The sequence below is a fragment of the Schistocerca cancellata genome, chromosome 2 (assembly GCF_023864275.1).
Source record: "Schistocerca cancellata isolate TAMUIC-IGC-003103 chromosome 2, iqSchCanc2.1, whole genome shotgun sequence".
Lineage (NCBI taxonomy): Eukaryota > Metazoa > Arthropoda > Insecta > Orthoptera > Acrididae > Schistocerca > Schistocerca cancellata.
This window is the reverse complement of record NC_064627.1, coordinates 143,097,526-143,122,934: the sequence shown is the minus strand read 5'-3', so window position 1 is coordinate 143,122,934 and position 25,409 is coordinate 143,097,526. Positions and strand designations below refer to the sequence as shown.

Genomic DNA, 25,409 nt, shown 5'->3' with positions numbered 1-25,409 from the left:
TCTATCATGATATTCCAACAACTCCAGAGGACATGCAGGAACATATCATATTTGCTTGTAATTCTCTTCAGCAGGCAAAATATCAACTAGTGCACCAGTGTATCAGTGTCCAGGGTACATTTGAATGTTCTACTCCTGGGCAATGGTACAGGAGAGTCAAAGTCAAAGTCAATTTTGTGTTATGTTTTTACTTGATTTTCATTTGTTTTCTGACAACTTCAGCAAGTGGAAGAGTTTGTGATCCCGGGCTCAAAGTCAATGTTGTGTTATGTAATTAATAATGTTGTGTTTCAGTGAATGGTACACTGTGATACATTTTTGAATATGTCTTTCGGAGAGGAAATGAATTACCGGATAAAAAATACAGTGTGCCATTTAAAATAAGTCATATCGCTATTCATATCTCTGTAAAAGACAAAGCTACAACGAAGGCAATCATGCTGATTGATGGCCCCCTGACAACTAAAGAACATTTGCTTGAAACATTTAGTAATTTGCATCTGGACAGTTATTTTGGGTGGTCAAGATAAATGGATATCTTGTATATTCAGATACTTACAAAGCTCTATTGAAATAAATGCAACAAGCACAAACATCCTGCAAAATTTGTGCAACGGACAGGGGGCAGAGACGGGGGGGGGGGGACAGAGACAGAAGGGGGGGACAGAGACAGGGGAGTGAGAGGGAGGAGGGGGAGCGAGGGCGAGGAGGGGGAGCGAGGGCGAGGAGGGGGAGAGAGGGCGAGGAGGGGGAGAGAGGGCGAGGAGGGGGAGAGAGGGGGAGGAGGGGGAGAGAGGGGGAGAGAGGGGGAGAGAGGGGGAGAGAGGGGGAGAGAGGGGGAGAGAGGGGGAGAGAGGGGGAGAGAGGGGGAGAGAGGGGGAGAGAGGGGGAGAGAGGGGGAGAGAGGGGGAGAGAGGGGGAGAGAGGGGGAGAGAGGGGGAGAGAGGGGGAGGAGGGGGAGAGAGGGGGAGGAGGGGGAGAGAGGGGGAGGAGGGGGAGAGAGGGAAGGGGGAGAGAGGGGAGGAGGGGGAGAGGGGGAGAGAGGGGAGGAGGGGGAGAGGGGAGGAGGGGTAGAGAGGGGGGAGGGGGAGAGAGGGGGAGGGAGAGTGAGGGGGAGGAGGGGGAGAGATAGGGGAGGAAGAGAGGGGGAGGAGGGGGAGAGGGGGAGGGGAGGTGGGAGGGGAGGGGGAGGGGAGGGAGAGAGGGGGAGGGGAGGGAGAGAGGGGGAGGGGAGGGAGAGAGGGGGAGGGGAGGGAGAGAGGGGGAGGGGAGGGAGAGAGGGGGAGGGGAGGGAGAGAGGGGAGGGAGAGAGGGGGGAGGGGAGGGAGAGAGGGGGAGGGGAGGGGGAGAGGGGGGAGGGGAGGGGGAGAGGGGGGAGGGGAGGGAGAGAGGGGGGAGGGGAGGGAGAGAGAGGGGAGGGGAGGGAGAGAGAGGGGGAGGGGAGGGAGAGAGAGGGGGAGGGGAGGGAGAGAGAGGGGGAGGGGAGGGAGAGAGAGGGGGAGGGGAGGGAGAGAGAGGGGGAGGGGAGGGAGAGAATTGGGGGGGGGCATCTAACTGAACGGGGAGGGGGGGATGTGGGGTGGGAAGGCTGTAGTGTGAATGCCAGCAAATTTTTCTGAACTGTTGTGTGTTTACGCGAGATCCATCAATTAACTGTATATGAGTAGCGACCTTTCCTCACTCTGATTTGTTGTTTCCATTGTCACACATTATTACAATATATATATATATATATATATATATGACAATTATATAAAATTAATGCAATAGTTACCTCTTTCCTGAGAAGTTTATGTCGACAAATCGACTCCTATCACTTCCAAAGGCCATGCTCTGATCTTGCAAATCACATTCACCACCCTGGTCGCAGATGGGGCAGTCCAGAGGGTGATTCACCAGCAGGAATTCCATGACACCCTCTCGAGCCTTGCGGGTCATTTCAGAGTTTGTCTTGATTCGCCAGCCTTTCATCACTGGCATAGCACAGGCCGCCACTGGCTGATAATATTGAACACAATAATATATCATATCCTCTAAAATTCTATATATACAATTACAAAGTGGTACCTATAAAGGAACCAGTAAGTGCCCATCAGTACATGAGCATTACTAAAATAAAAAGAACGAGTCAACTACCCCCTTCATACTTTTCATTTTGCTCCACTTTCTTGTTTAATAGTCTTCTTAGCATTACAATTAGGTCTCCATTCACACTTTTATTCAGGGTGTAGCTATACTGAATGTTACTTCCAATATTCCTCCTTTCTTACCCGTATTAGCATTTGAGCTTTTAGGGAAAATGGACTGCCTGTAAACTTCAGCCTGAGCACTAATATTATTGTTGGTCTTGCATTGTGTGTGTGTGTGTGTGTGTGTGTGTGTGTGTGTGTGTGTGTGATAAACAACTTCAGTTATGTACTGACAGCATTTAGTCAAAGTAACAGTAACATAATACTTCCCTGAAGCACATCTCAGATGATGAGTATATGTGGGCCACCTGAAGTGCCTACTTCAGCTTCCACTTTGAAGGTCCCTGGCTTTCGCCCAGATCGTGCAGTTATTTAACCATCATCACTTGTGCAGGCAAACTTCTTGTTGCCTGTCTTTGTTCTGGGCAGACTCTATTGTTGTGAGCTGTCTCTTCTGCACAGGTCCTCCAGCTATGTTATGCATGTGTTGACCATCCTCTCCAGGGTCTGACACAGCGTGTGGTTAACGCAGCATTCCCATGTTGTTGGGTCGGTGGCCTTGAGATGTCGCTGGTGCTGTACCACCACTTCCTCCCCACTGTCTGCCAGTGGCCATGAACCTTATTCTGATCACAGCATCATCTTCGCCTGGGGGTGTACCACTTGTGCCCTTTGGGCAACGGCTCTCTGGGGCAGTGATCTGATTACAGACGTCATCTTCAGTAATAAATGAATGGTTTTCCAACAGTGTTTCCCTGACACCTAGCAGGCGCACATTCACCATGTCACCCTCACCTTGAGTGGTGGATTACTGGCATCCTGCCCTCAATCTACCCAGTTCCAACACCCGTTGTAGCAGCTGACCACCTCTGTCACTATAATACTCACAGAATTTTTTCACGAATCAGGCCATACTATCCCTGATCAAAGATAGTTTGATTTCATTAACTTATTCTCGTCAGTTAACTGCTTTTGAAATTGTAATGAAGTTTTATTCTTCCACACCATTGTCATGATATTATTAAACTATTCAGCATCCTCACACATTTCATTAACCCTGACAGTTCATTTACCACACTCAGAAATATAAAAGTAATCTTTTCATCCCACACAACATTCACAAATGTAAAAGCGAGAGAGACAGACACCAATATCTGTGTTCGTTATTCACCATAAACACACTCATCTTTACAGAGTATTAAATTCCTAACAATATTTGTTTAACCTGCAAGTAACACGTTAATGTGGCTACTTAAGAGTTCTGTCACTCCTGCACGTTCAATAACACGTTTGATATTAAGACAAAGGCAAAACAGTTTCTTCTTCACAAATAAACAAATAAATCTGAAATGATTATGCCTTTAACTTACAACTTTACAACTTAATAAACTTAGAAGATTGTCTAAAGAAAATAAAAAGGGGTGTGTTGCCTCTTCAATGTTTAAAATATTAGTAATCATATATGACTTAAAACTTTGGTGCTTCTGATCTCCTAAGTGTCTACACAAACAGTCTTGACATACAATTAGCTGTGCTCACATTAATCTGTGTTTCTGGACTTTTGGGAGGTATTCCAATATATAAGGGATGTTCAAAAAGAAACGAGCTGGAAGCATAATTACAGAAAGCAGTACCTGTATGTTAGAAGCATTGACCCTGGCTGTTGAGACACTTGTCCCGCTGTAACACAAGGAGACGAATAACTGTCTCATAAAATTCCCGGGGCTGCAAAGTTAACCAGTTCCACATCTACAGTTGGACATCACCGTTCGAGGTGAATTATTTGCCCCTATGCTGACATTTTTCTTTGACCAAGATGGCCCCCTTCTGATTCACTTCCTGCAGCATGGGACAACAGCGAATGCCCAGCATTACTCGCAAACCTTGACCACCCTTCGGCAAGCGATCAAATCAAAACGACCAGGTGATCTCACCCATGGAGTCATTCTGCTCCATGACAATGGAAAGCCTCATATGACCAGCACAGTCGTAGCAGTCCTCCAGAAATTTAAATGGGAGTTTCTCGTCCACCCTCCATACAGTCCAGACCTCTCTCCCTGTGATTATGCAATTTTTGGTCCCCTTATAAAGGCTCTGAGGAGCAGACAATGTCCAGCTGTACGTGCGGAACTGGTTAACATCGCAGCCCCAGGAATTTTATGAGACAGCCGTTCACCACCTTGTGTCATAGTGGGACAAGTGTTTCAACGGCCAGGGTCAATACTTCTAACACACAGCTACTAGTTTCTATAATTATGCCTCCGCCTCGTTTCTTTTTGAACACCCCTTATAGTTCCATATTGTCATTTAATAAACAAAACATATCCTTACCGCAATTCAGAACAGATTTTGAATTACATTCAGGACATTCTTGCAAATAGAATGCCAAAAAGACATACCTAACAGGCTGAAATTGAAAGAAGTAAAGATAATTTCAGGATTACCACAAAGCTGTATTACAGGATCATTACTGTTTACAAACATCAGCAGTTCCAAGAGGACGTTTATTCATTTTCATACTAATCTATTCAGACCTTATTATATCTCTTCCCTTGTAACAATGTCTTAAGCCATTTTTATCTCTATGAACACAACTACAATGTCATCAAATTACCCAATTCCTTTCTACTACTTGCCTAGCTACAAATATGATATCTACAGTTGATCTTCCAGGTCAAAATCCTTGTTATTGCTCTCATAATTAAGGATCCGTCTTGTTTCTAGTTTTCTGTAAGATTATCTTTTCATAAATCTTCATGAATGGCACGTTAATGCAGTTCCTTTGTAGTTCTCAAAGATTGCCTTGTTACCCTTCTGAAAGATAAGTAAAATATTTAGGTTTGTCCAATCATCAGGAATCTCTCAATATGTCCATACTATCCTCATTATTCTATGCAGCCACTGACTTCCAACATGTCCTATGAATTTGAACATTCCCACTGCGATATCTGCTCCAGGAGCTTTGTCATTTTTCATTTCTAACACAGCTACCTCCACATCCAACATCTGCAAATCTTCTCTTTCTATTTCTTCCATAATCATGTTATTTCTTTCCTCTCCGTCTACTTCATTCAATTTATTTGTTCCATTCTGTCCTTCACACATATTTCGAAAGTATTTTTTTCCATATTTTCAAACCTACTTCTTCCAGAAATACTTTCTTTCTGCTTCCTTCTGTTGTCTAATGTGTAGTATATCATCATCTTGTCATCCTTAAAATTCTCTTCTTCTTTTGTGAATTTTTGCCAAGATATCCTCTCAGTCAATGCTATCAAAACTGCAGCTTAGTGACTGGAATCACGCAGCTGTTCCAATCATCATCATCATCATCTGCCAGATGGTGTATTATCTGAAGACGGCTTACTACTAGAGATTTTTAACAAAGGACTGTGTGAATGACATTGTCTTTTACTAATTTTACTTAACTGACACATTACTGCTTCCCAGTAATGTTATCTAAAATTAAGAAAAGCTTCTGTCCACAAATCAGTGTGTGGCTTTAGAAAGCATCACTCATGTGGAATTCTGCTTGCCCTTTGCTCACGCAATTTCTGCTGAACTATGGACAAAGGGCAACAAGCAGAGTCCATATTCCTAGATTTCCAAAAAGCACTTAACACAATGCCACTCTGCAACCTGTTAACGAAGGTATGAGCATACGGAATAGGTTTCCAGGTATGAGAATGGCTCAAAGATTTCTTAACAGTACGCAGATGTTGTCCTTGACAGTGAGTGCTCATTGGAGGCAACAGTATCATCAAGAGTTCCCCAGAAAAGCGTGATAGGCCCATTGTTATTTTCTTAAATAAGTGATCTGGTGGACAGGCCGAGAAGTAATCTGCAGCTGTTTGCTGAAGATGCTGTGATATATGGGAAGGTGACATCACGGAATGTCTGTAGGACGATACAAGATGACTTAGACGAAATTTCTAGATTCTTTTTATGGCACAAAAACAACCGAAGTCATAAGCATCCCTGTCATAAACTTAGAACACCAATAACCAAAAGAAGTTAAAAGCTACTGCATGTTAACCCCAATTGACGGAAGGAAGGAGCTAAAAACAAAGACTTCCCCTTGGAGAAAGGAGCACAAAATATGCCATAGAGACAGCAGCAGAGGTTCCGAACCAAGTATTAAATGTCTGCCATATTGCAATGATGGATAAAAAGTAAAACACTGTTGACAGCCCATGTGTCGTTCATTAGGATGGCTATAACTCAGGAGGCAAACATACACTGGAAGGTAAGTGTTTAAAAAGGGGAGGAGGTTGGCCAAGCAGTTGGGAGAGGTTTAATTCCCCGGAGCTTTTTCTCATGAAGAGAAGACCAGTGATGATGCCAAAGTGACACCATCTGCTGACATATAGCAACATGGAGATCTTCAAAAGGAAGCCTCACTTCCCGAAGAACCAAAGTGACCAGGAACACACGTGAACATCAGTGTCTCCCTCAACAGCAAGCAAGAGGGAGCCTTCTTGGACCCGTTGCACTATGTGATGTGCTGTGTGCAGTACACATAGGCTCTAAAGCCCACTGAGAGAATCAGACATGTGACAATTAAAAAGCCTGTGTCACCAGATGTTCTGGGTGGCCTGATAGAGGGTGAAGAGCTCTGCTGTAAATACTGAGCAGTGCTCAGGAAGCCGATACCAGAAATGGCTGGTGCCAATGACGAAGGCACATCTGACACCGTGGTTGGTCTTAGCGATAGCACCTTTGTGTACACTGACGACTAAGAAACCTATGCCATAGTCTGAACCTGATTAGCGTCCTTGAGAAATGAGTGAAGGTCAAGGTGAACATGGGCAGCCGCTCGAAGCCAAGGTGGTGAAGGGTTCACCCCCAAGAGGAACATGGCAAGTAATGTGAAATTAAGCTGCCGGAGCAGCAGATGAAAGCAAACTCTGGGAGGTAACAGAAGAAGGGTGCACCCCATTATGGCAGTCAATGGAGTCATTGAAAAAGGGGGCACCATACAGGTGGCCAGGCATTACAGACAAACAGCATGCACGTCTACTGAGGAGGACATCATACCAGTATCATAGCGGTAATTCAGCAGCTTCTGCACAGAGACTCGTAAACAGGCTAGTGTAAAATCGCCAGCGGCCAAGCATATTCCATGATGGCAGATTGTGTTAAGATGGTAAAACATGGATGGATGTGCAGAGGACTAAACAAAACACTGATAGTATAGTTTCGAACAGACACGGGATCAGTATAAATGGAGGAGAGCGGTCCAATCTGCTGCACAGGAGATACCACGTAGGACACTGAGGTACCGGGTACAGCATGCAGCCAGGTGAGACACATGGGAGGACCAAGAAAGTCTCCTATCAAGCATGAAACCCAGGTATTCCATAGTTTCAGCGAATGGAAGAGCACCAGGCCCAAGATGTAAAGATGGTGGAAGAAACCCATTGTGCTGCCAGGAATTAGTACAAGCGGTTTTGTCAGTGGAAAAGCAAAAGCCATTGTTGGTTCTCCACAGGTAAAGACAATTCAGATGTAGCTGAACATGCCACTCGAGGATACAATTCCACTGAGAACTTCAACAGATTGCAAAGTCGTCGATCAAAAGGGAGCTGGAGATTCCTGGCAAGAGATAGTCCATAACAGGATAATGGCTGTAACAGAGAGGATGACACTGAGGATGGAGCCTAGAGGCACCCTGTTCTCATGGATAAAGATATCTGACAAGGCCAAAACCTTATGTATGCTCTTTTAAAAATTCCTGAAAGAAATGGGGCAGCTGGTCTAAGAAGTCCTACGTGTACAGAGTACGGAGGATACCAGTCCTTCAGCAGGTGTCGTAGGCTTTCTTCAAATCAAAAAACATGGCCACAGTTTGGTATTTCTGCTGGAAACTGTTCATGACTTAGGTTGACAAAGTGAAGACCTGGTCAACTGCAGAGTGGCACACGAAATCCACATTATGCAGTGGTTAGTAGATTGCATGACTCAAGCCACCATATTAGCCGGCCATAAATCATACGTTCCATCACCTTGCAGACACATCTGGTGAGAGAAACAGGGTGGCAGTGAGAAAGAAGCTGTTTGTCCTTACTGGGTTTGGGTACGGGTACAACAGAAGCTTCACACCAGCATCTGGGAAACGTGCCATCTGACTAAATAAGATTGTACATATGAAGGAGAAAATGCTTCCCTGCAAGAGAAAGGTGCTGCAAAATCTGAACACGAACACTGTCTGGCCCTGAGTCGGAAGATCAGGATGAGGTGAGAGCATGGTCAAGCTCCCTCACAGTTAAGGCGGCATTGTAGCATTTACAATTCTGAGAGGAGGAGGACATCACCCGCACTTTCTCCGCTCATTTCCGAGGGAGAAGGGCAGGGTGATAGTAGGTGGAGCTCAAAATCTCCGCAAAAAAGTGGCCCAAGGTGATGGAGACAGCAATAGTGTTCACAATGACATCATCTGCTACAGTCAGGCTGGAAATTGGGGAATTAACCTCAGTCCCAGAGAGCCGATGCAGATTGCCCCACACAATGAAAGGGGGAGTGGGACTGTTAAAACAACAAGTAAAGGAAATCCAGCTAGCTTTTTTGCTATCCCGAAAAATGGGAAGACACTGTGCATGCAATTGTTTATATTGAAAAAGTTCACCATCCTACGATGGTAGTTAAAAATGCAGAGAGAACATCTCTGCACATTAATTGCATCGCAGAATGCTTCAGTCCACCAGGGGATTGTGACAAGGTGCAGTAAAGATGAGATGTGAGGTATGGAACATTCTGCGTCAGTAAGAATAATGTTTCTAAGATACTCTACCTGGTCATCCCAACTGGGGAACTGTTGCTCATCAAAAGTCACCAGGGATGAGGAAAGCCTCCATTTGTTTTAGAAAGCTACCAATAGGGGTGCCGGTGGGGTAGGTGTCAGCAAACAAATATCACAGGGAAATGGTCACCCAAGTACATGTCAGAGAGAACAGACCACTCAAGACAACTGGCAAGCTGGGCAGTGCAGAACAAGAAGTTCAAATGGGAACAGGTGTGCATGGAGTTTGAAAGGAACATGGATGTTCCAGTGTTAAGACAGATGAGGTTGAGTTGATTCAGGTCAGCCAAGAGGGAACCTCTCAGCCATGTTCTCAAAGAGCTCCAAAGGGGACAACTGGTATTAAAGCTGAAACTTGTTCTGGTATTAAAGTTGTCGAGGAGCAAAAAGGGGTGAGGGAACTGACCGATAAGCTGGAGTAAATCTGTCCTAGTGACTTCGAAAGACAAAGGGATGTAGATGTTACAAAGACAAAAGGTGAAAGGAGGAAGGAAAATACAGACAAACAGCTTGCAGCTAGGTTCTCAAGGAGATGGTTTGGCTACAGATGTCATCCCGAATGAGCAGCACGACTCGCCCATGAGATGGAGTGTTGTTCTCAGGCAGAAGATCAAAGTGGACTGGAGGGAAACGAGGTCAAAGCAGTCATGAGGATGCAATTTCGTTTCTTGAAGGCAGAAAACTGGATGCTGCAATTCTAAGAGCAGCCGCAATCCTTCCTTTTTGGATCTAATGCTACTAATTTTCCATTGGAGAAGTGTCATATCAGGGAATGGGGAGGAGGGAACAAACAAAGGGCAGTCTCCCCAGTGGATGCTGATTGTCAGCCTTCGAAGAATCACTGCTACAGGGTGCAGAGGCTGGAGGATCTTGTTCCACAAAATCTATGGATGTGTCAGCATTCACCCTGGCTTGGCCTACAGATTCTAGGGCAAAGAAACATTAGGTGATGCACACCAACAAAATGTAGGTTAACCATTTGACGGGATCACACAGCAACATTACTGAAGAAGATCTTCGAGCATGGAAGGAGAAGATCGTCTGCTTTTGTTCGATTTTTTAAAGCCTTTACAATTGTTAGATGAAGACTCAGATATTTGTTGGCTGGAGGGGCATAAAAAGTCTTCGCAAGAGTGTTCCTTTTGTCCTTTCTGGCCTGCTGGTTTGTAGCAAGTGATTTCACTGCTGGGGGCAACGATTTGATGGCTTGTTGCACAGCTGTAGGAGAAGGAAACAGGGGTGCTACCATGATACTGGGCGATTTAATAACTGCAGAACTGAATTGGAGATCGCAAGCCTGTGTGGCCCTGGCAAGGCACAGCACGAATGGTACTAAAGGTGCCAGATAGAAAACGCAGGGTTTTTGACTAGCCAAAAATTTGCCAATAATAGAGCAGGGTACTTTTCCTTCACCAAGATTCGCTTCATGGCCCACTCATTGAGATACAGAACGAGGCAGCATGGTTGCCATTACAAGTGATAAAGTGGGGAGAAGGAGATGGGCAATCACCTTCATGAGCATCTCTGCCATAAGTAACATTCGGTGGTTTTTTTGACAGGATTCACGAGTGTGGTTATAACATTGACACTGGTAGCAACACATCAGGCTTGGAATGTATTGTCAGATCTTGATGACTTCATAACCTGCCTTAATCTCTGATGAAAGCATTATTCGACCAAATGTGAGAAAAAGAGAGCAATTAGGCACTAAGTTTGCAGCAAATGGCGTGACGCAATTGCCTTACGGGCCAAATACATGCATATTTGATAAACAACGTGCACGGTCCACAGCATGCACAGCTAGCCCTTACCACTCAACCACAAGTTTATGTCAATGTCAGTAGGTGATAGCACACTGCAGCAGCCTTTTTCCCCCATTCGCTTGGCATAAATCCCGCTAGACAGTAGCACATTCCTCAGATTTACCAGTTCACTCTCTATATAGTAAAATTAGATCGATCATCATAGTTATACTGATAGAATAACCTATTTTGTGGCATTCTGAATGAGATACAGCATATCAAGTTTTGGATTTTATCATACAGTAATCCATTAGAGCTGCTGAGAAACACAAAGCATATCGTCATCAACTGTGAGACTGTAGCATTTATTCAGGCTTGTGACATCTGTTGATCTTATGGTGAATCAGGTTTATCTCCACTGTAGGTCCACATTGTACATACACATGAACATTCACGAAAAGCTGTCTCACTGATTTCTCTGATATTCACTTAAATGCGCGGTACAAGACGGTGTGCTTTTGGCCCTTATGGGTATCAGCACCTCATTTGTATTCTAGTCAAGTGACCTTGTTGGTAGATATGTAATCACTTCTGCAAATGGCAGTTTGCGTTTGGAGTTGGCTGTTTACTGTGCACCAGCTGGCTTTCCAGTGCAGTGTCAACTTGAACTCTTTAGTCTGTTTTAAGTGCTTGTAGAAAACAAAACTAGAGGCAAAATATAGCCACAAAGAAACAGGGCCACCCAAACCAGATCCATTGTCTGAGAAAGTGACAAAATCAGATAAGCGTGACTACAAGCCAACATTTAACAAAGAAGTATATAATAAGTGTCAGTTGTTGTATGAACGCAATGTAGGAATGTCTAATTTTCTGCCTGGAAGTTAACTTGATAACTAATATTTGTATTAGGGATCTTTTACATTTGCTCGACAAAATAAAAAAAAAGCATGAAAAGTCCCACATACACAAAAATGCGAAACAGAGAGTAGGAAAAGCTTAAACATTATTTCGTTCTTGCCATAAACTGTACTTAATTATGTATAAAACTACAAAATTCTACTAAACTTTTCTTGTTTTACAGACAGATTTTGCATATTATTATTATTATTTCTTTCTATTCTCAGACGTTATGTCAGGTCAAAAATGGACAGTGACGCGGACCTTGATCAAGCGTGACTTCCTTTTAACTGTACTGTATATGTTATATTGCATTTAGGAACTTTCAGGTCATTGAACATGTATCAATAATTACAGATTTTTGTAGTTGTATATATATGTTTGGATGTAGCTGTATTGCATTGATGTACTGGTGGATATTGTGAGGGATGACTCCTGTAGTTGATAGTATAATTGGTATAATGTCAACTTTATCCTGATGCCACATGTCCTTGACTTCCTCAGCCAGTTGGATGTATTTTTCAATTTTTTCTCCTGTTTTCTTCTGTATATTTGTTGTGTTGGGTATGGATATTTCAATTACTTGTGTTAATTTCTTCTTTTTATTGGTGAGTATGATATCAGGTTTGTTATGTGGTGGTGTTTTATCTGTTATAATCGTTCTGTTCCAGTATAATTTGTATTTATCATTCTCCAGTACATTTTGTGGTGTGTACTTGTATGTGGGAACGTGTTGTTTTATTAGTTTATGTTGTATGGCAAGTTGTTGATGTATTATTTTTGCTACATTGTAATGTCTTCTGGGGTATTCTGTATTTGCTAGTATTGTACATCCGCCTGTGATGTGATCTACTGTTTCTATTTGTTGTTTGCAAAGTCTGCATTTATCTGTTGTGGTATTGGGATCTTTAATAATAATATGCTTGCTGTAATATCTGGTGTTTATTGTTTGATCCTGTATTGCAATCATGAATCCTTCCGTCTCACTGTATATATTGCCTTTTCTTAGCCATGTGTTGGATGCGTCTTGATTGATGTGTAGCGGTGTTAGATGATACGGGTGCTTGCCATGTAGTGTTTTCTTTTTCCAATTTACTTTCTTCGTATCTGTTGATGTTATGTGATCTAGAAGGTTGTAGAAGTGGTTATGAAATTGCAGTGGTGTAGCCGATGTATTTATATGAGTGATTGCTTTGTGTATTTTGCTAATTTCTGCTCGTTCTAGAAAGAATTTTCTTAAATTGTCTACCTGTCCATAATGTAGGTTTTTTATGTCGATAAATCCCCTTCCTTTCTGCTTAATGTGAATCTTTCTGTTGCTGAATGTATGTGATGTATTCTATATTTGTGGCATTGTGATTGTGTAAGTGTACTGAGTGCTTCTAGGTCTGTGTTACTCCATTTCACTACTCCAAATGAGTAGGTCAATATTGGTATAGCATAAGTATTTATAGCTTTTGTCTTGTGTCTTGCTGTCAATTCTGTTTTCAGTATTTTTGTTAGTCTTTGTCTATATTTTTCTTTTAGTTCTTCTTTAATATTTGTATTATCTATTCCTATTTTTTGTCTGTATCCTAGGTATTTATAGACATCTGTTTTTTTCCATCGCTTCTATGCAGTCGCGCTGTGGTTATCCAATATGTAATCTTCTTGTTTAGTGTGTTTTCCCTTGACTATGCTATTTTTCTTACATTCGTCTGTTCCAAAAGCCATATTTATATCGTTGCTGAATACTTCTGTTATCTTTAGTAATTGGTTGAGTTGTTGATTTGTTGCTGCCAGTAGTTTTAGATCATCCATGTATAGCAAATGTGTGATTTTGTGTGGGTATGTTCCAGTAATATTGTATCCATAATTTGTATTATTTAGCATGTTGGATAGTGGGTTCAGAGCAAGACAGAACCAGAAAGGACTTGGAGTCTCCTTGGTATATTCCACGCTTAATCTGTATTGGCTGTGATGTGATGTTATCTGAATTTGTTTGGATATTAAGTGTGGTTTTCCAGTTTTTCATTACTATGTTTAGAAACTGTATCAATTTAGGATCTACTTTGTATATTTCCAATATCTGTAGTAACCATGAGTGGGGTACACTATCAAAGGCTTTTTGGTAATCAATGTATGCGTAGTGTAGCGACCTTTTAGCTTGATATGTCACCTCTGTATCTATTATCAGTTGTTCTTTACATCCTCGTGCTCCTTTGCAGCAGCCTTTTTGTTCTTCATTTATAATTTTGTTCTGTGTTGTATGTGTCATTAATTTCTGTGTAATGACTGAAGTTAATATTTTGTAGATTGTTGGTAGGCATGTTATGGGGTGATATTTAGCTGGGTTTGCTGTGTCTGCTTAATCTTTAGGTTTCAGATAGGTTATTCCATGTGCAAGTGTATCTGGGAATGTGTATGGGTCTGCAATGTAACTGTTAAATAATTTATATCTAAAAAGAAAGATGATGAGACTTACCAAACGAAAGCGCTGGCAGGTCGATAGACACACAAACAAACACAAACATACACACAACGAGGCAACGGTTGCCTCGTCAGGAAAGAGGGAAGGAGAGGGAAAGACAAAAGGATTTGGGTTTTAAGGGAGAGGGTAAGGAGTCATTCCAATCCCGGGAGCGGAAAGACTTTTGTCCTTTTTTTCCCCCTAAGGTAAGTCTTTCCACTCCCGGGATTGGAATGACTCCTTACCCTCTCCCTTAAAACCCAAATCCTTTTGTCTTTCCCTCTTTCCTGACGAGGCAACCGTTGGTTGCGAAAGCTAGAATTTTGTGTGTATGTTTGTGTGTCTATCGACCTGCCAGCGCTTTTGTTTGGTAAGTCTCATCATCTTTCTTTTTAGATATATTTTTCCCACGTGGAATGTTTCCCTCTATTATATTCATATCATTAATTTGAACCCAACAATCACGTTTGTTAAATAATTTAGTTAGATGTGAATGTGTTGAGGTGAACTTCTTTAGCCAGTAATTTGCTATTTTATCATTTCCAGGGGCTTTCCAATTGGGCGTAGAATTAATTGCTCGGGTGACTTCATGTTGCAAAATTATCACTTCAGGCATTTGTGGTATCATCTTGTATGAGTCTGTTTCTGCTTGTATCCACCGTGCATGCCTGTTATGTTGTACCGGGTTTGACCATATGTTGCTCCAGAAGTGTTCCATGTCTGTTATGTTTGGTGGATTGTCTATTTTAATGTGTGTGTTATCTATTGTTTGGTGAAATCTCTTTTGGTTTGTGTTGAATGTTTGGTTTTGTTTCCTTCTATTTTCACTTTTTTTGTATCTTCTAAGTCGTTTGGCCAATGCTTGTAATTTCTGCTTCTTTTCATCTAATTGCTCTATTGCTTCTTGTTGTAAGATTTTACCTAACCTTTTTCGTTTTTTGTCTGATATTTCATTTCTTATAAATTGTGTTAGCTGTCCGATGTCTTTTCTCAGTTTTTCTATTCTGATCTGTAGCCTGTGTTGCCATGCTGGTTTTGTGGGTTTCTTCTGTGTGTTGGTTTGTTCTGATCTCTGCCTAGTGTGTATATTTAGTGTAGTGAGTGCTCCTATATAAACCAGTAGTTTTAACTCTTCCATAGTTGTATTTTCATTTATTTTGTTGTGTATGATTGTGTTGATAGTTTTTATTGTTGTTTCGACTTGTGGGTTATTTGGCGGTCTATGCAAGAATGGTCTAATGTCTGTATTTGTGTCTTTGTATTCTATATATGTCAGCTGAAATTTCTCTTCTATATCTAACACGTGTGTCTCTTCGTGTTCTATTTGTGCTTGTTCTGGTGGCTGTCTTAAGATTTCGTTTTCCTCTGATTGTTTAATTGATGCGTGTTGGTCTTTGTTTGTTTGCTCTGGGATCATTGAGTCCATTACTGTATTTTCTTCTTCTTCTTCTGATTGCACATTATTTTGTTCCAGTATTTGTTGTACTTGTTGTTTGATGTTTTCCAATTCTGACTGGGGTATCCTGTTATTTGTTATTATTACACGGATCTGATCAGCTAGTCGTTGTTCTGTTAAAAATTTTAATTCCGGGTATCTGGTAATAAATGTTGTGTATACTTGTGATCTGTATCCAGTTGTGTTGGTTCCTAGGTTTGTTGCTTGGTAATAACAGAACATGAGGTGTCTATTAACTTCATCTGACCATCTCATCCTCTGTCTGTTTTCCTTCTAGGGTGGTTGCAGGAAGCATATCCTGCAAAACACCTCTATTTGGATTGAAATCATTTTCCAGTTGGCTAGCAGTGTCGTTACCATTGTGAGCGGGCATAGGGTTCAAGCGTCGCCCCCGACCATGACGGCGCTTGTCCGAGGCTTCTTTAGTTCTGTCCTGAACCAAGTAATCACATTAAAAGGGGGGTTAGCCCTATTAGTGGTTTGTTCTTTTCGTCGCCTTTTACGACTGGCAGAACATACCAGAGGCCTATTCTTTTCCCGGACCTCCAAGGGATTATTATTATTATTATTATTATTATTATTATTATTATTATTATTGTTATTATTATTATTATTATTATTATTGACAGCATTTGAAGCTGTATAAATATGCTGATACGCATAACTGTTACACAGCAGATTCTACTAATCTCACACTCCCATGTTTCTCTGAATTTAAAAATTTGTGAACACCTGGAATGTATACTTACAAGCCGCCACTGGAAACATGCAAACTCAACTTGTCAACTCGCGGCTGGGAATTACGCATTACCCGGTCACCTGTTGCATATCAAAAGCTTGGGCTGGACTTCCGGAGTGCACAGGGAGGAAGAAGAAACAAAACGAGACCTCAAACACCGAAGTAGAGGAAGGGGAGGAGATGAAGACTAAATAAAGAAGGAAAAAACAGACGAGAGACTGCTCCAATAATGGGTTACCACAACTTTACAAAACAGTCTCAAAAATATCCAAGACATGTTGCACAAGGAAGGGGATAGAGAATAGCAGGATAGATATCCAGCACGGAAACAGAAGATACGCTACGAAGAGGGGGCCCGTGGTATCCAAGCACAAACTTGCCAAAAAGTGGTGAATGACTGTTAGCTTTAAGTGTAGAAAAATATATGTTAACGCAGATGGGTACGAAAAACAAATCCATAATGTTTGAATACAGCATTAGTAGTGTGCTGCTTGACACGGCCACATCAATTAAATACCAACGCATAACATTGCAATGTGTTATGAAATATTACAAGTATGTAAGAATTGTAGTTAGGAAGGTGAATGTTTTACTTCTTACTTTACTGGAAGAATCCTATGGACAGTCTGACTCACTGGTAAAGGAGACTGCATATAGAACACTAGTACAACCCATTCTTGGGTACAGCTTGAGAGTTTCGGATGCACACCAAGTCAGATTAATGGAAGAGATCAAAGAAATTCAGAGGCAGGCTACTATATTTGTTACTTATAGATTCAAACACCCAAGTATTACAGAGATGCTTCAAGAACTCAAGTGGTAACCCCTGGAGGGAAGGCGACATTCTGTTTGACAAACACTGTTGAGAAAATTTAGAGCACCAGCATTTGAAGCTGACTGTAGCACAACTCTACTGCTGCTGACATACATTTAATGTAAGTACCACAAAGATTCATTTTTCACTCGCTGTGTTTGCGAGTGGAACAGGAAACAAAATTACACGTAGTGGTTCAGAGTACCCTCTGCCATACAGCATATGATTGCTAGTGGAGTATGTATGTAGTTGTATATGTAGACACAAACTATTTCTGCTGATTCGTGACAACTGCTGAGAAATACATTATCTTCGTAAATATACTTGGATTAAAGTTTCCCATCTGAGGCCATCCTTCACCACAAATGTGATATACTCTTTATCCTTAAAAACACAAAGTAAAGCTGTCATCAGCTGGCTTAACCACTACAATGCTTTACTATGTATGCTCCTACTGGAGGTGGTATGCTTTTGCCTTCCTCTCACCTATAAACTAACTTACTTAATCATTTATAGGAAGACCTATAGTTTAAAATGGATCTCAATCACTGTCAATGTGGTACTTTTCATATTAACAAACACCAGAAGGCAGTAGAGAAAAAAAAGGAGAGTTGATTTAGTGCCAAATACAAGGGTCCTTTCACAAACAGTATTTCTTACTTTTCTTATGGGCACAATACCACTTACAAATCATTACTGATGCTCGTAAATGATTGTATTATTACTTATAAAGTTGAAGAATGCAGTATTTAAAAAAGTAGACGGATCAACAGCTTTCACAAGGAAAAAAATATCAATAATTAGAAGAATAAACTGCATGTCCATACCTTTGGGGATTTCTCCACTTCTACCAAGCACATTCTGCAGTTTCCCGCAACGGACAATCGCTCATGGTAGCAAAACCTTGGTATTTCTACACCAACCATAGCTGCTGCCTGTTATTAAGAACATAATAATGCAATTATGCACATAGTTTGATATTTTCAAATTAACATATCAACATATTATGCATACAATATAGGTCGGCAGATTTTGCAGGGATGTTGGGAGTGCAAGCATGCAAACATCGCCTAGCATACGGGACGGGCTGCTGTGCGGGAGAGAGGGGCACATGCTCTGCCATCTCCTCCATTCCATGATGATGTCAACATTGCATTCACAATGTTTACTGCACTGATATATTACCATGACATGCTGCATTTGTTCCTAGCTACAGTTGGCAACAATCCTTATAGGCCAAAGCCATTCAACTTAGAACAATCCTCTGCTCCCACAAAAAAGCCCTTGTTGCACTGTGCCTATAGTACTCCAAAGCCTGGAGTAATTAAGGGTCAACAGAAACATCCGATCTCACGCGTCGGCTTTGACCCGTGACGTAAGGGTGTTGTGGTGTGTGACGTCATTACGGCGCGGAGTTGGGCTTGTGAGTGTGGCGTGTTTGTAGATGTTGCCTCGTTGACGTTACCTTAGTAGGAGTTTTAGGGCCTGTAATATATAGCTTACCTTTTTACTGTACTTTTTGTTTTAACGTCGTCTATGAGGCTTTTATCAGTTTGCCATTAGATTTTTCAATCTTTATGGTCTATATGTTTTATCGCTACTCGTTATGTCTAATGAATCAATATTGTTTTTTTCTTTTTTTTATTTGTTTCTTTTTTTTATCGTTTGATTGACCTACACATTGATCTGTAGCGTAGCCCTGAATACGAGGTTAGGTTGGGAGTTTTTTTTTGGCGGAGGGGGGGTCAGGGGGGGCGCAGACCCCCCCCCCTGCCTGGCCTTGAGTACCACTTGTTTATTATTATCTTTGTTTGCTATCAATGTTAGCAGATTGTTCTTGTGAAACCTTTGTGTGTGTTGTTTTTCTATGTGTTTTCGTCTTTGTGATACGCATGCAACGTTTTTATATCCGCCATATTGGAATTGTCGTTTACGGTCGTTTCCGCCATATTTGTGACGTCATGGGTCAAAGCCGACGGGTTGGATCGGACGCTTCCGTATTTCCGTAATTAATGTGTTGCAGCAGGACAAGTACTTTTCCACTGTACAGAATGAATTCATAAAAATGAAACTTAATGCATATGTAAAAAGCTATGGGGTGCTTTGTGAAGTTTATAGCAGGTTTAGATCATACAGAAAAAGCAGAATAACAGTCAGAATTATCAATCTCCATTTCCAAAGTGTTTTCCCCAGTAGCATCCCTATCACAAATACACTGCAACTGCAAGACATCACTTTACATTAAGTATTGCACACAGTTTCAAGACATATGTGCAGTAGTAATTTTTAGATTACCATATTCTTTGTTTCCAAATCAAATACTTGTGGAAGATATAATGTACCAATGACCACTACTTTTGCTCCCAGAAACATATTTCTCGATTATTTATTTTGAATCTGTGAGACTATATTCTTATTTCCATACTACAACTATTATGTCACCCATGTTATTAGCAATATGTCATTTAGTTATTGTGGCTGGTTCATGTGGTATATTACACCTATATAATCCTAGATGGAGGTGACAAGTGTGTATGATAATTCCTGTTTTGCTCTGCACTTTATTGGTGGCACCAGTAACAAACTCATCTGTAGCAGTGACAATACAAAAAAATAAATAAATAAATAAATAAAATAAAATTTAGTAGTGCCAGACTAACTACGGTCGCAGGTTCGAATCCTGCCTCGGGCATGGATGTGTGTGATGTCCTTAGGTTAGTTAGGTTTAAGTAGTTCTTAGTTCTAGGGGACTGATGACCTCAGAGGTTAAGTCCCATGGTGCTTAAAGCCATTTGAACTATTTTTTGCCAGACTAACATGTAGTGTAGCAGTGCAGCTAAGGTTACATTGGATATCATGTAGTGTAGCAGTGTGACTAAGGTTACATTGGGTATCATCTGGCACTGCTAAATCTTTTTTTTTTTTTAACTTTTGTATTGCCACTGCTACAGATTAGTTTGTGACCGGTGCCACCAATATATTATTTTCAGTTTTTAACAGTTTTCATGGTGTTAATAACAAGAACATTGCCACCCAAAAGCCCCCCAATCCTACAGAAGTCCCATTACTTTTTTGTTTTTCGTTTTCCTAATGTTATCATGTTGTTAGTGATATCATCCACCTGTCATGTCTCAAGATCTGTACCTCGATCATGCAAATATCAGTCTGTCGGTCCACAGTGCAGTATCACGTTGTTGGCTAAAATCTAAAAATTTACAACACAAATGTCAAACTTATAAGACACAAATCTTGAAATAAATAATCATCCATCCAAATTCAGCTAACTGAAGAAGGGAAGGAGATTAACATGGGAAAAATCGAATACTTTGACTTAGTAGCAAGTGCACACTGTGTTGCTTACGCACGAAAATTAAAAAACTGAGTTATCAGTCAAGACTCAAAACCAAATAACAGAACTGACTTGCTCACAGAACACAACCTAGCACACTTCACTTCACAGACTGACAAACCGTCCAAAACAATTTTTCTCCATTGTTATTCAGTATAACTATGACTGTGATTCATTATTTTCACCCTTCCGAGACCCAGTAAACACATTTTCCATGCATAGCCTACAGTTCACAAGTGTTCACAGTCTGGGTAGTACCATAACAATGACAAGAGGGACTACTCCCATTTGGTAGCCAGTATTTTTCTGGGCTGATACACAGCACTCAATACGACTTCAGAAGCCAATGGATGCTGTTTAAACAAAGTAATTGGCTCACTCTTTTAAACAGCTGATTATTTCCACTTACCATGAATCATCCCTACAATACATAGCTTTAACATGTAACATATCAACTGGTTCACAATAACAATATATACGGTGTAATGTATGGCTACATGCTGACCCCATATAGACATATGCGTCATATTTATATTTTCATTTACTTTAATCTAGGTTTAACTTCAACATCTGGAAAGGGTCCATGTAAGAACCTCTTTTACAGTATAAAAAACATTCAGAAAATAATATTTTATACACCATCTATCACCAACCATTATTTGATGAAAATGTTACGTTTTGTTCCTTTTTGTGTAGGAGTAAAATTAAGTTATGGTAGGAATGACAAACTTCCAAGAGTGTATAAAATATGTATTATGGCAAGTCAAGTAGTTTATGGACAACTTCGAAAGGATTTGTGTGCATAATTGCTGAATGACTAGCGTACACTGCAACAAAATAAATACGCAGGCATAAACCACGGGAGAGCAACTCTACTGCCATTCACTCAATGGCACTGTTTACTGAACTTAACTATCCCATCACTTAAAAACAGACTTTTGAAGTACGAGACTTGCTCTGAGGAAAGTTCTACAAGTAGTCAGAAAAACGAAATGAACATACAGACCTGCAGGACAGTTGTTCCTGGGTCCACAAGCACACGTTTATCATCTATAAAAACTTCCAATTTTTCTGGAGCTTTATTAGCAGTGCCTCTAATACAAGAGGCCGTCTGTGGCCTCTGCAGGGCAAGAACCCGTGAAACCGGCAATCGCAACATTTTCAGTTCGGCCTATGAAAATGAGACAAACGCATATCACAAAATGGATCAGATTCGTATGTTTCTAGAACAACACAAACGAGTGCTGCGTTTTATATTGAAGTAATATGAGGCAATGTTATGACACATAATGTTATCTACAAGCAAATGCGAATAACAAACACCATTAACAAATCTGTTTCGTACCCCGACAACCCAACCTACACCTTCCACAGCATAGGTTGCCGATACTGCAACAGAGGTCAGAAATCCACCAGATTCTGTCGCAGTGTTGGCCACAGTGCTACATGGCGAATATCAAGTATCGACCAGCAGACTTAAAAGTGAAACCATAAATTTGATTCCCGTGAGACACATTCCTTTCGCCCCTCCAGGTGTATACTGAAAAAGTGTAACAAAATACTGGGAATCCATCTACACCCACGTAGTCTGTACAATCATTAGAACTGTACGGACAGTCTCCATGTTCACAGAACGAACATGTATTCGACAATACCGAATGATATAGTGTTCACTATAAGCCAAGCCTTTCTTTTATTTCTAATTATTTGGCCTCTAACTGCCCAGTTATTTAGCCAGCCGCATAATTTATTTAATGTGTTTAGAAAATATATAATCATTTGTTATGTTTATAGTGGAGTTTCGATACATTTCACTCTTGCTTAATTACATATTATCACCACAAATAAATCAAACACATTTTAACGTTCGTATCATTATTTTCCCTTTAATGTGTGATGTAACAGTCCTATATCGAGGATGTTCTTAACTGAGAATCGTTTTACACTTTGGCAACCAAGCTCGAGCATAACTCGGACCACAGCGCTGTATTCAGAAGACCGCGCCCGAGTATAGCTCGTGCCGCTATTTTCTCGACTCAAAGGTCACCTGCTTCTCAAAAACTGAATTCATTTCGCATGAGAACAATTAACGGATGTATTGCGACCTGTCCGTTGACAGCTTTTACGTCCTTCAGAACAATCAATGCGGACACTTAAGAAAATTTCAATCAGCTCTTGCAGCAGACTGACTGGAGCCCAATATACAAAGAAAGAAATGTTAACATTAAATTGAACCTATTCACAGATGAATTCATGCCCCTCTTTGAAGCAGTGTTTCACAAGAAAACTATTAAAATTAACCTCCAGATTTGCAAAAGCAAACCCTGGGTTACAAAAGGGATAAAAATTTCATGTAAAACAAAAAATGGTCATATATGTCACAAAGATGTTCTGAAGATCCTGCAATAAAAGAAAACTACAGATTATATTGTAAAATCCTAAAAAGAATTATAAAGTGCTCCAAAACCTTACATATTAAAAGTGAAATAGATAACTCTAACAACAAAATAAAAACCATCTGAGCTGTCATCGAAAGGGAGCTGGGGAAAAAAGAGGAGAGTGTATCCAACATAGAAATAAGACAATGCTGTAATTTAATTAAAGAAACGAATGCAGTTGCAACAGTCTTATTAGCACCTTCTAACAGCTTCTGAGAAAACTGGCTGTAGAGGTTCAGTCAACGAGGCTATGGACCTTCTGAAAGGATCTGGTCTGTGAAAAATTATTCAAATGCTCATAGCCCCAGTTACAGTCAGTGAAGCGAAAAGAATCGTCACTAAAATGCAAATCAAAATGTCATCTGGCTTTGATAATATCTCCACTAAGGAACTTAAACATTGTCATAATGCCATTTGTGTAATATTTTGCCATATATTTAATGAATTCCTTCGAGAAGGTATTGTCCCTGATAGAATGAAGTATGCCGATATGAAACCAATGTTGAAGAAGGGGGAAAAAACAGATGCTTGTAACTACCGCCCTATATCCCTGGTTCTCCAAAGTTCTCGAGAAACTGATGCATAGGAGAATTTCAGAACACCTGAATTTCGACAACGCTCTTAGTCAATGCAGATTTGGTTTGCAATCAGGCCTGTCAACTGATGGTGCCATATTCTCCTTTACTAATAATGTTCTAGAAGCACTGAAAAATAAATTGCCTTTGACTGTGTGGAATCCACCTTTCAAAAGCAGCGTATTATGGTTTAACTGACACAGTGGGAATGTGCCTCAGATCGTACATGACTGACTGAAAGCAGAGGATATTGCTGAATCATGAAGATGGTTCAATAGCTTCATCTGACTGGGGAACAGCTAGTGTAGGCGTGCCACAAGGTTTGGTGCTTGGTTCTTTGCTCTTTCTTATTTTTGTTAATGACCTTCCTCACTGTTTTAAGGCTACCATCAAATTTACTCTTTTCGCTGATGATACATCCCTCGTAATTGAAAAAAACACCTGAAAATGATATTGCATCATCTGCCAACTTGGTGTTCCATGACCTCCATAAGTGGTTCAGGTGCAACGGCCTAACTTCAAATAAAAAAAAAACACTTCATACATTTCCATGGGTCTCACAAAGTTCACGATGACATAAGTCCAAGCTGTAATGATCAAGATATGCATCAAGTTTATTCAACAAAATTTTTAGGCCTCCACATTGACAATAAATTAAATTGGTCTTGCCATATCTTGGACTGGAGAAAAAGACTTAGTTCAGCAACTTACACTCTTCATATTATACTAACAACTGCTAATAGTGATGCTGTTAAGGCTGCTTATTTTGGCTATTTCCATTCATTTTTACCCTATGGCTTAATATTCTGGGTTAACGAACCAATAGCAAATAAAGTATTTGTAACTCAGAAAAGAGCAATTCGAATTATAAGTGGAGTTAACAGGAATCATTCACACAGAAGTCTTTTTAAAACACACAAAATATTAACAATGATCTCACAATATATCCTATCCCTTATGTGCTTTTCAGTTAAGAACCTACACATGTACAAAATTAATACTTCTTATCATGACTATGACACAAGAACAAAGCATGACTTTTATGTTGACAGAAAAAACTTGAGTCTGATACAAAAGGGAGCATACTACTAAAGCATAAAGGTGTTTAATGCACTCCCATCTGACATAAAAAATCTTACCAGTGAAATGCCAAAATTTAGAGTAGATTGAAGGAATATCTTCTGGAAAAAGCGTTTTACTCCCTTAATCAATTCTTTAATGTAGCATTGTAACTTAGATGTAATTACTTTACTTGTAATATTTGCTATTACCACTTTGGAACTTAATACATCTTACACCAGTATGGGAATTCGTGTTCAGGCAGTTGGCACCATCAAATTCCTGCTAATGTATACTTTGTAAGATGGAAAATTGTAATTTATTATTTTATCGTTTTATACCTCTGTTTTACCATAGAAAATGCTTAAGCCTGTATCTATTAACATACTTTGTTTCTTATACACCAATTGCAATTTACCTTTGTTAGCATATAAAAGTAGGCTACTGTGTTAATTTATATTGTGACTCGTTCTATGTCCATGCAATTCTTTTGTATACGGATCTACAGAACACAAATAAATAAATAAAATAAATAAGATGATGCCTTCTGTTGTGAGTTTCTAAAATTTCTCGTACTTTGAAGGAAACAGTAGTGAAGTAAGAGCTGTTCTTGGTCGCAACTGAGTGAGCCAATGTGTGTTCGTGCTGTCGTGAGCTTCTTGCGTGTACTCGTTAGGTTTTGTAGTTTACTGTAATTCTGTTGCAAATATCTCATGTTTGTTGAGTGAGCAAGGAATATTGGAAGCTCAAGAGAAAGAATTCAGTGATTCTGGATCACAATGAGAAATATGTCAATGGGAAAAGGCAGAAGAAAATTCATATTGAAGTAAGCTGCAATCTCCTACAATTTTTCGTAGCTAATGTTGTTCCTAAAGATACTGCTGCTGTAATTACAATTTAGTCCTG

At 40.5% G+C, this 25,409-nt stretch overlaps 1 protein-coding gene across 2 annotated transcripts in view; it reads right to left on the bottom strand.

Annotated features, from left to right (window-relative positions):
- Positions 1-21,883, bottom strand: part of LOC126161429 (NADH-ubiquinone oxidoreductase 75 kDa subunit, mitochondrial) — a 107,220-nt gene extending 85,337 nt beyond the window's left edge. The window contains exons 1-4 of one of the 2 annotated variants that reach the window (XM_049917230.1): positions 21,777-21,883; positions 21,438-21,602; positions 17,910-18,017; positions 1,775-1,998 (exon numbers count right to left, since the gene is read on the bottom strand). In XM_049917230.1, the coding sequence (XP_049773187.1) occupies positions 1,775-1,998; positions 17,910-18,017; positions 21,438-21,590 (485 nt within the window). In that variant the 5' untranslated portion in view covers positions 21,591-21,602; positions 21,777-21,883. Of the gene's footprint in view, positions 1-1,774; positions 1,999-17,909; positions 18,018-21,437; positions 21,603-21,754 lie in introns of both variants that reach the window. The other variant, XM_049917229.1, reaches the window with a different exon arrangement.
- Between the last annotated feature and the right edge of the window lie 3,526 nt (positions 21,884-25,409).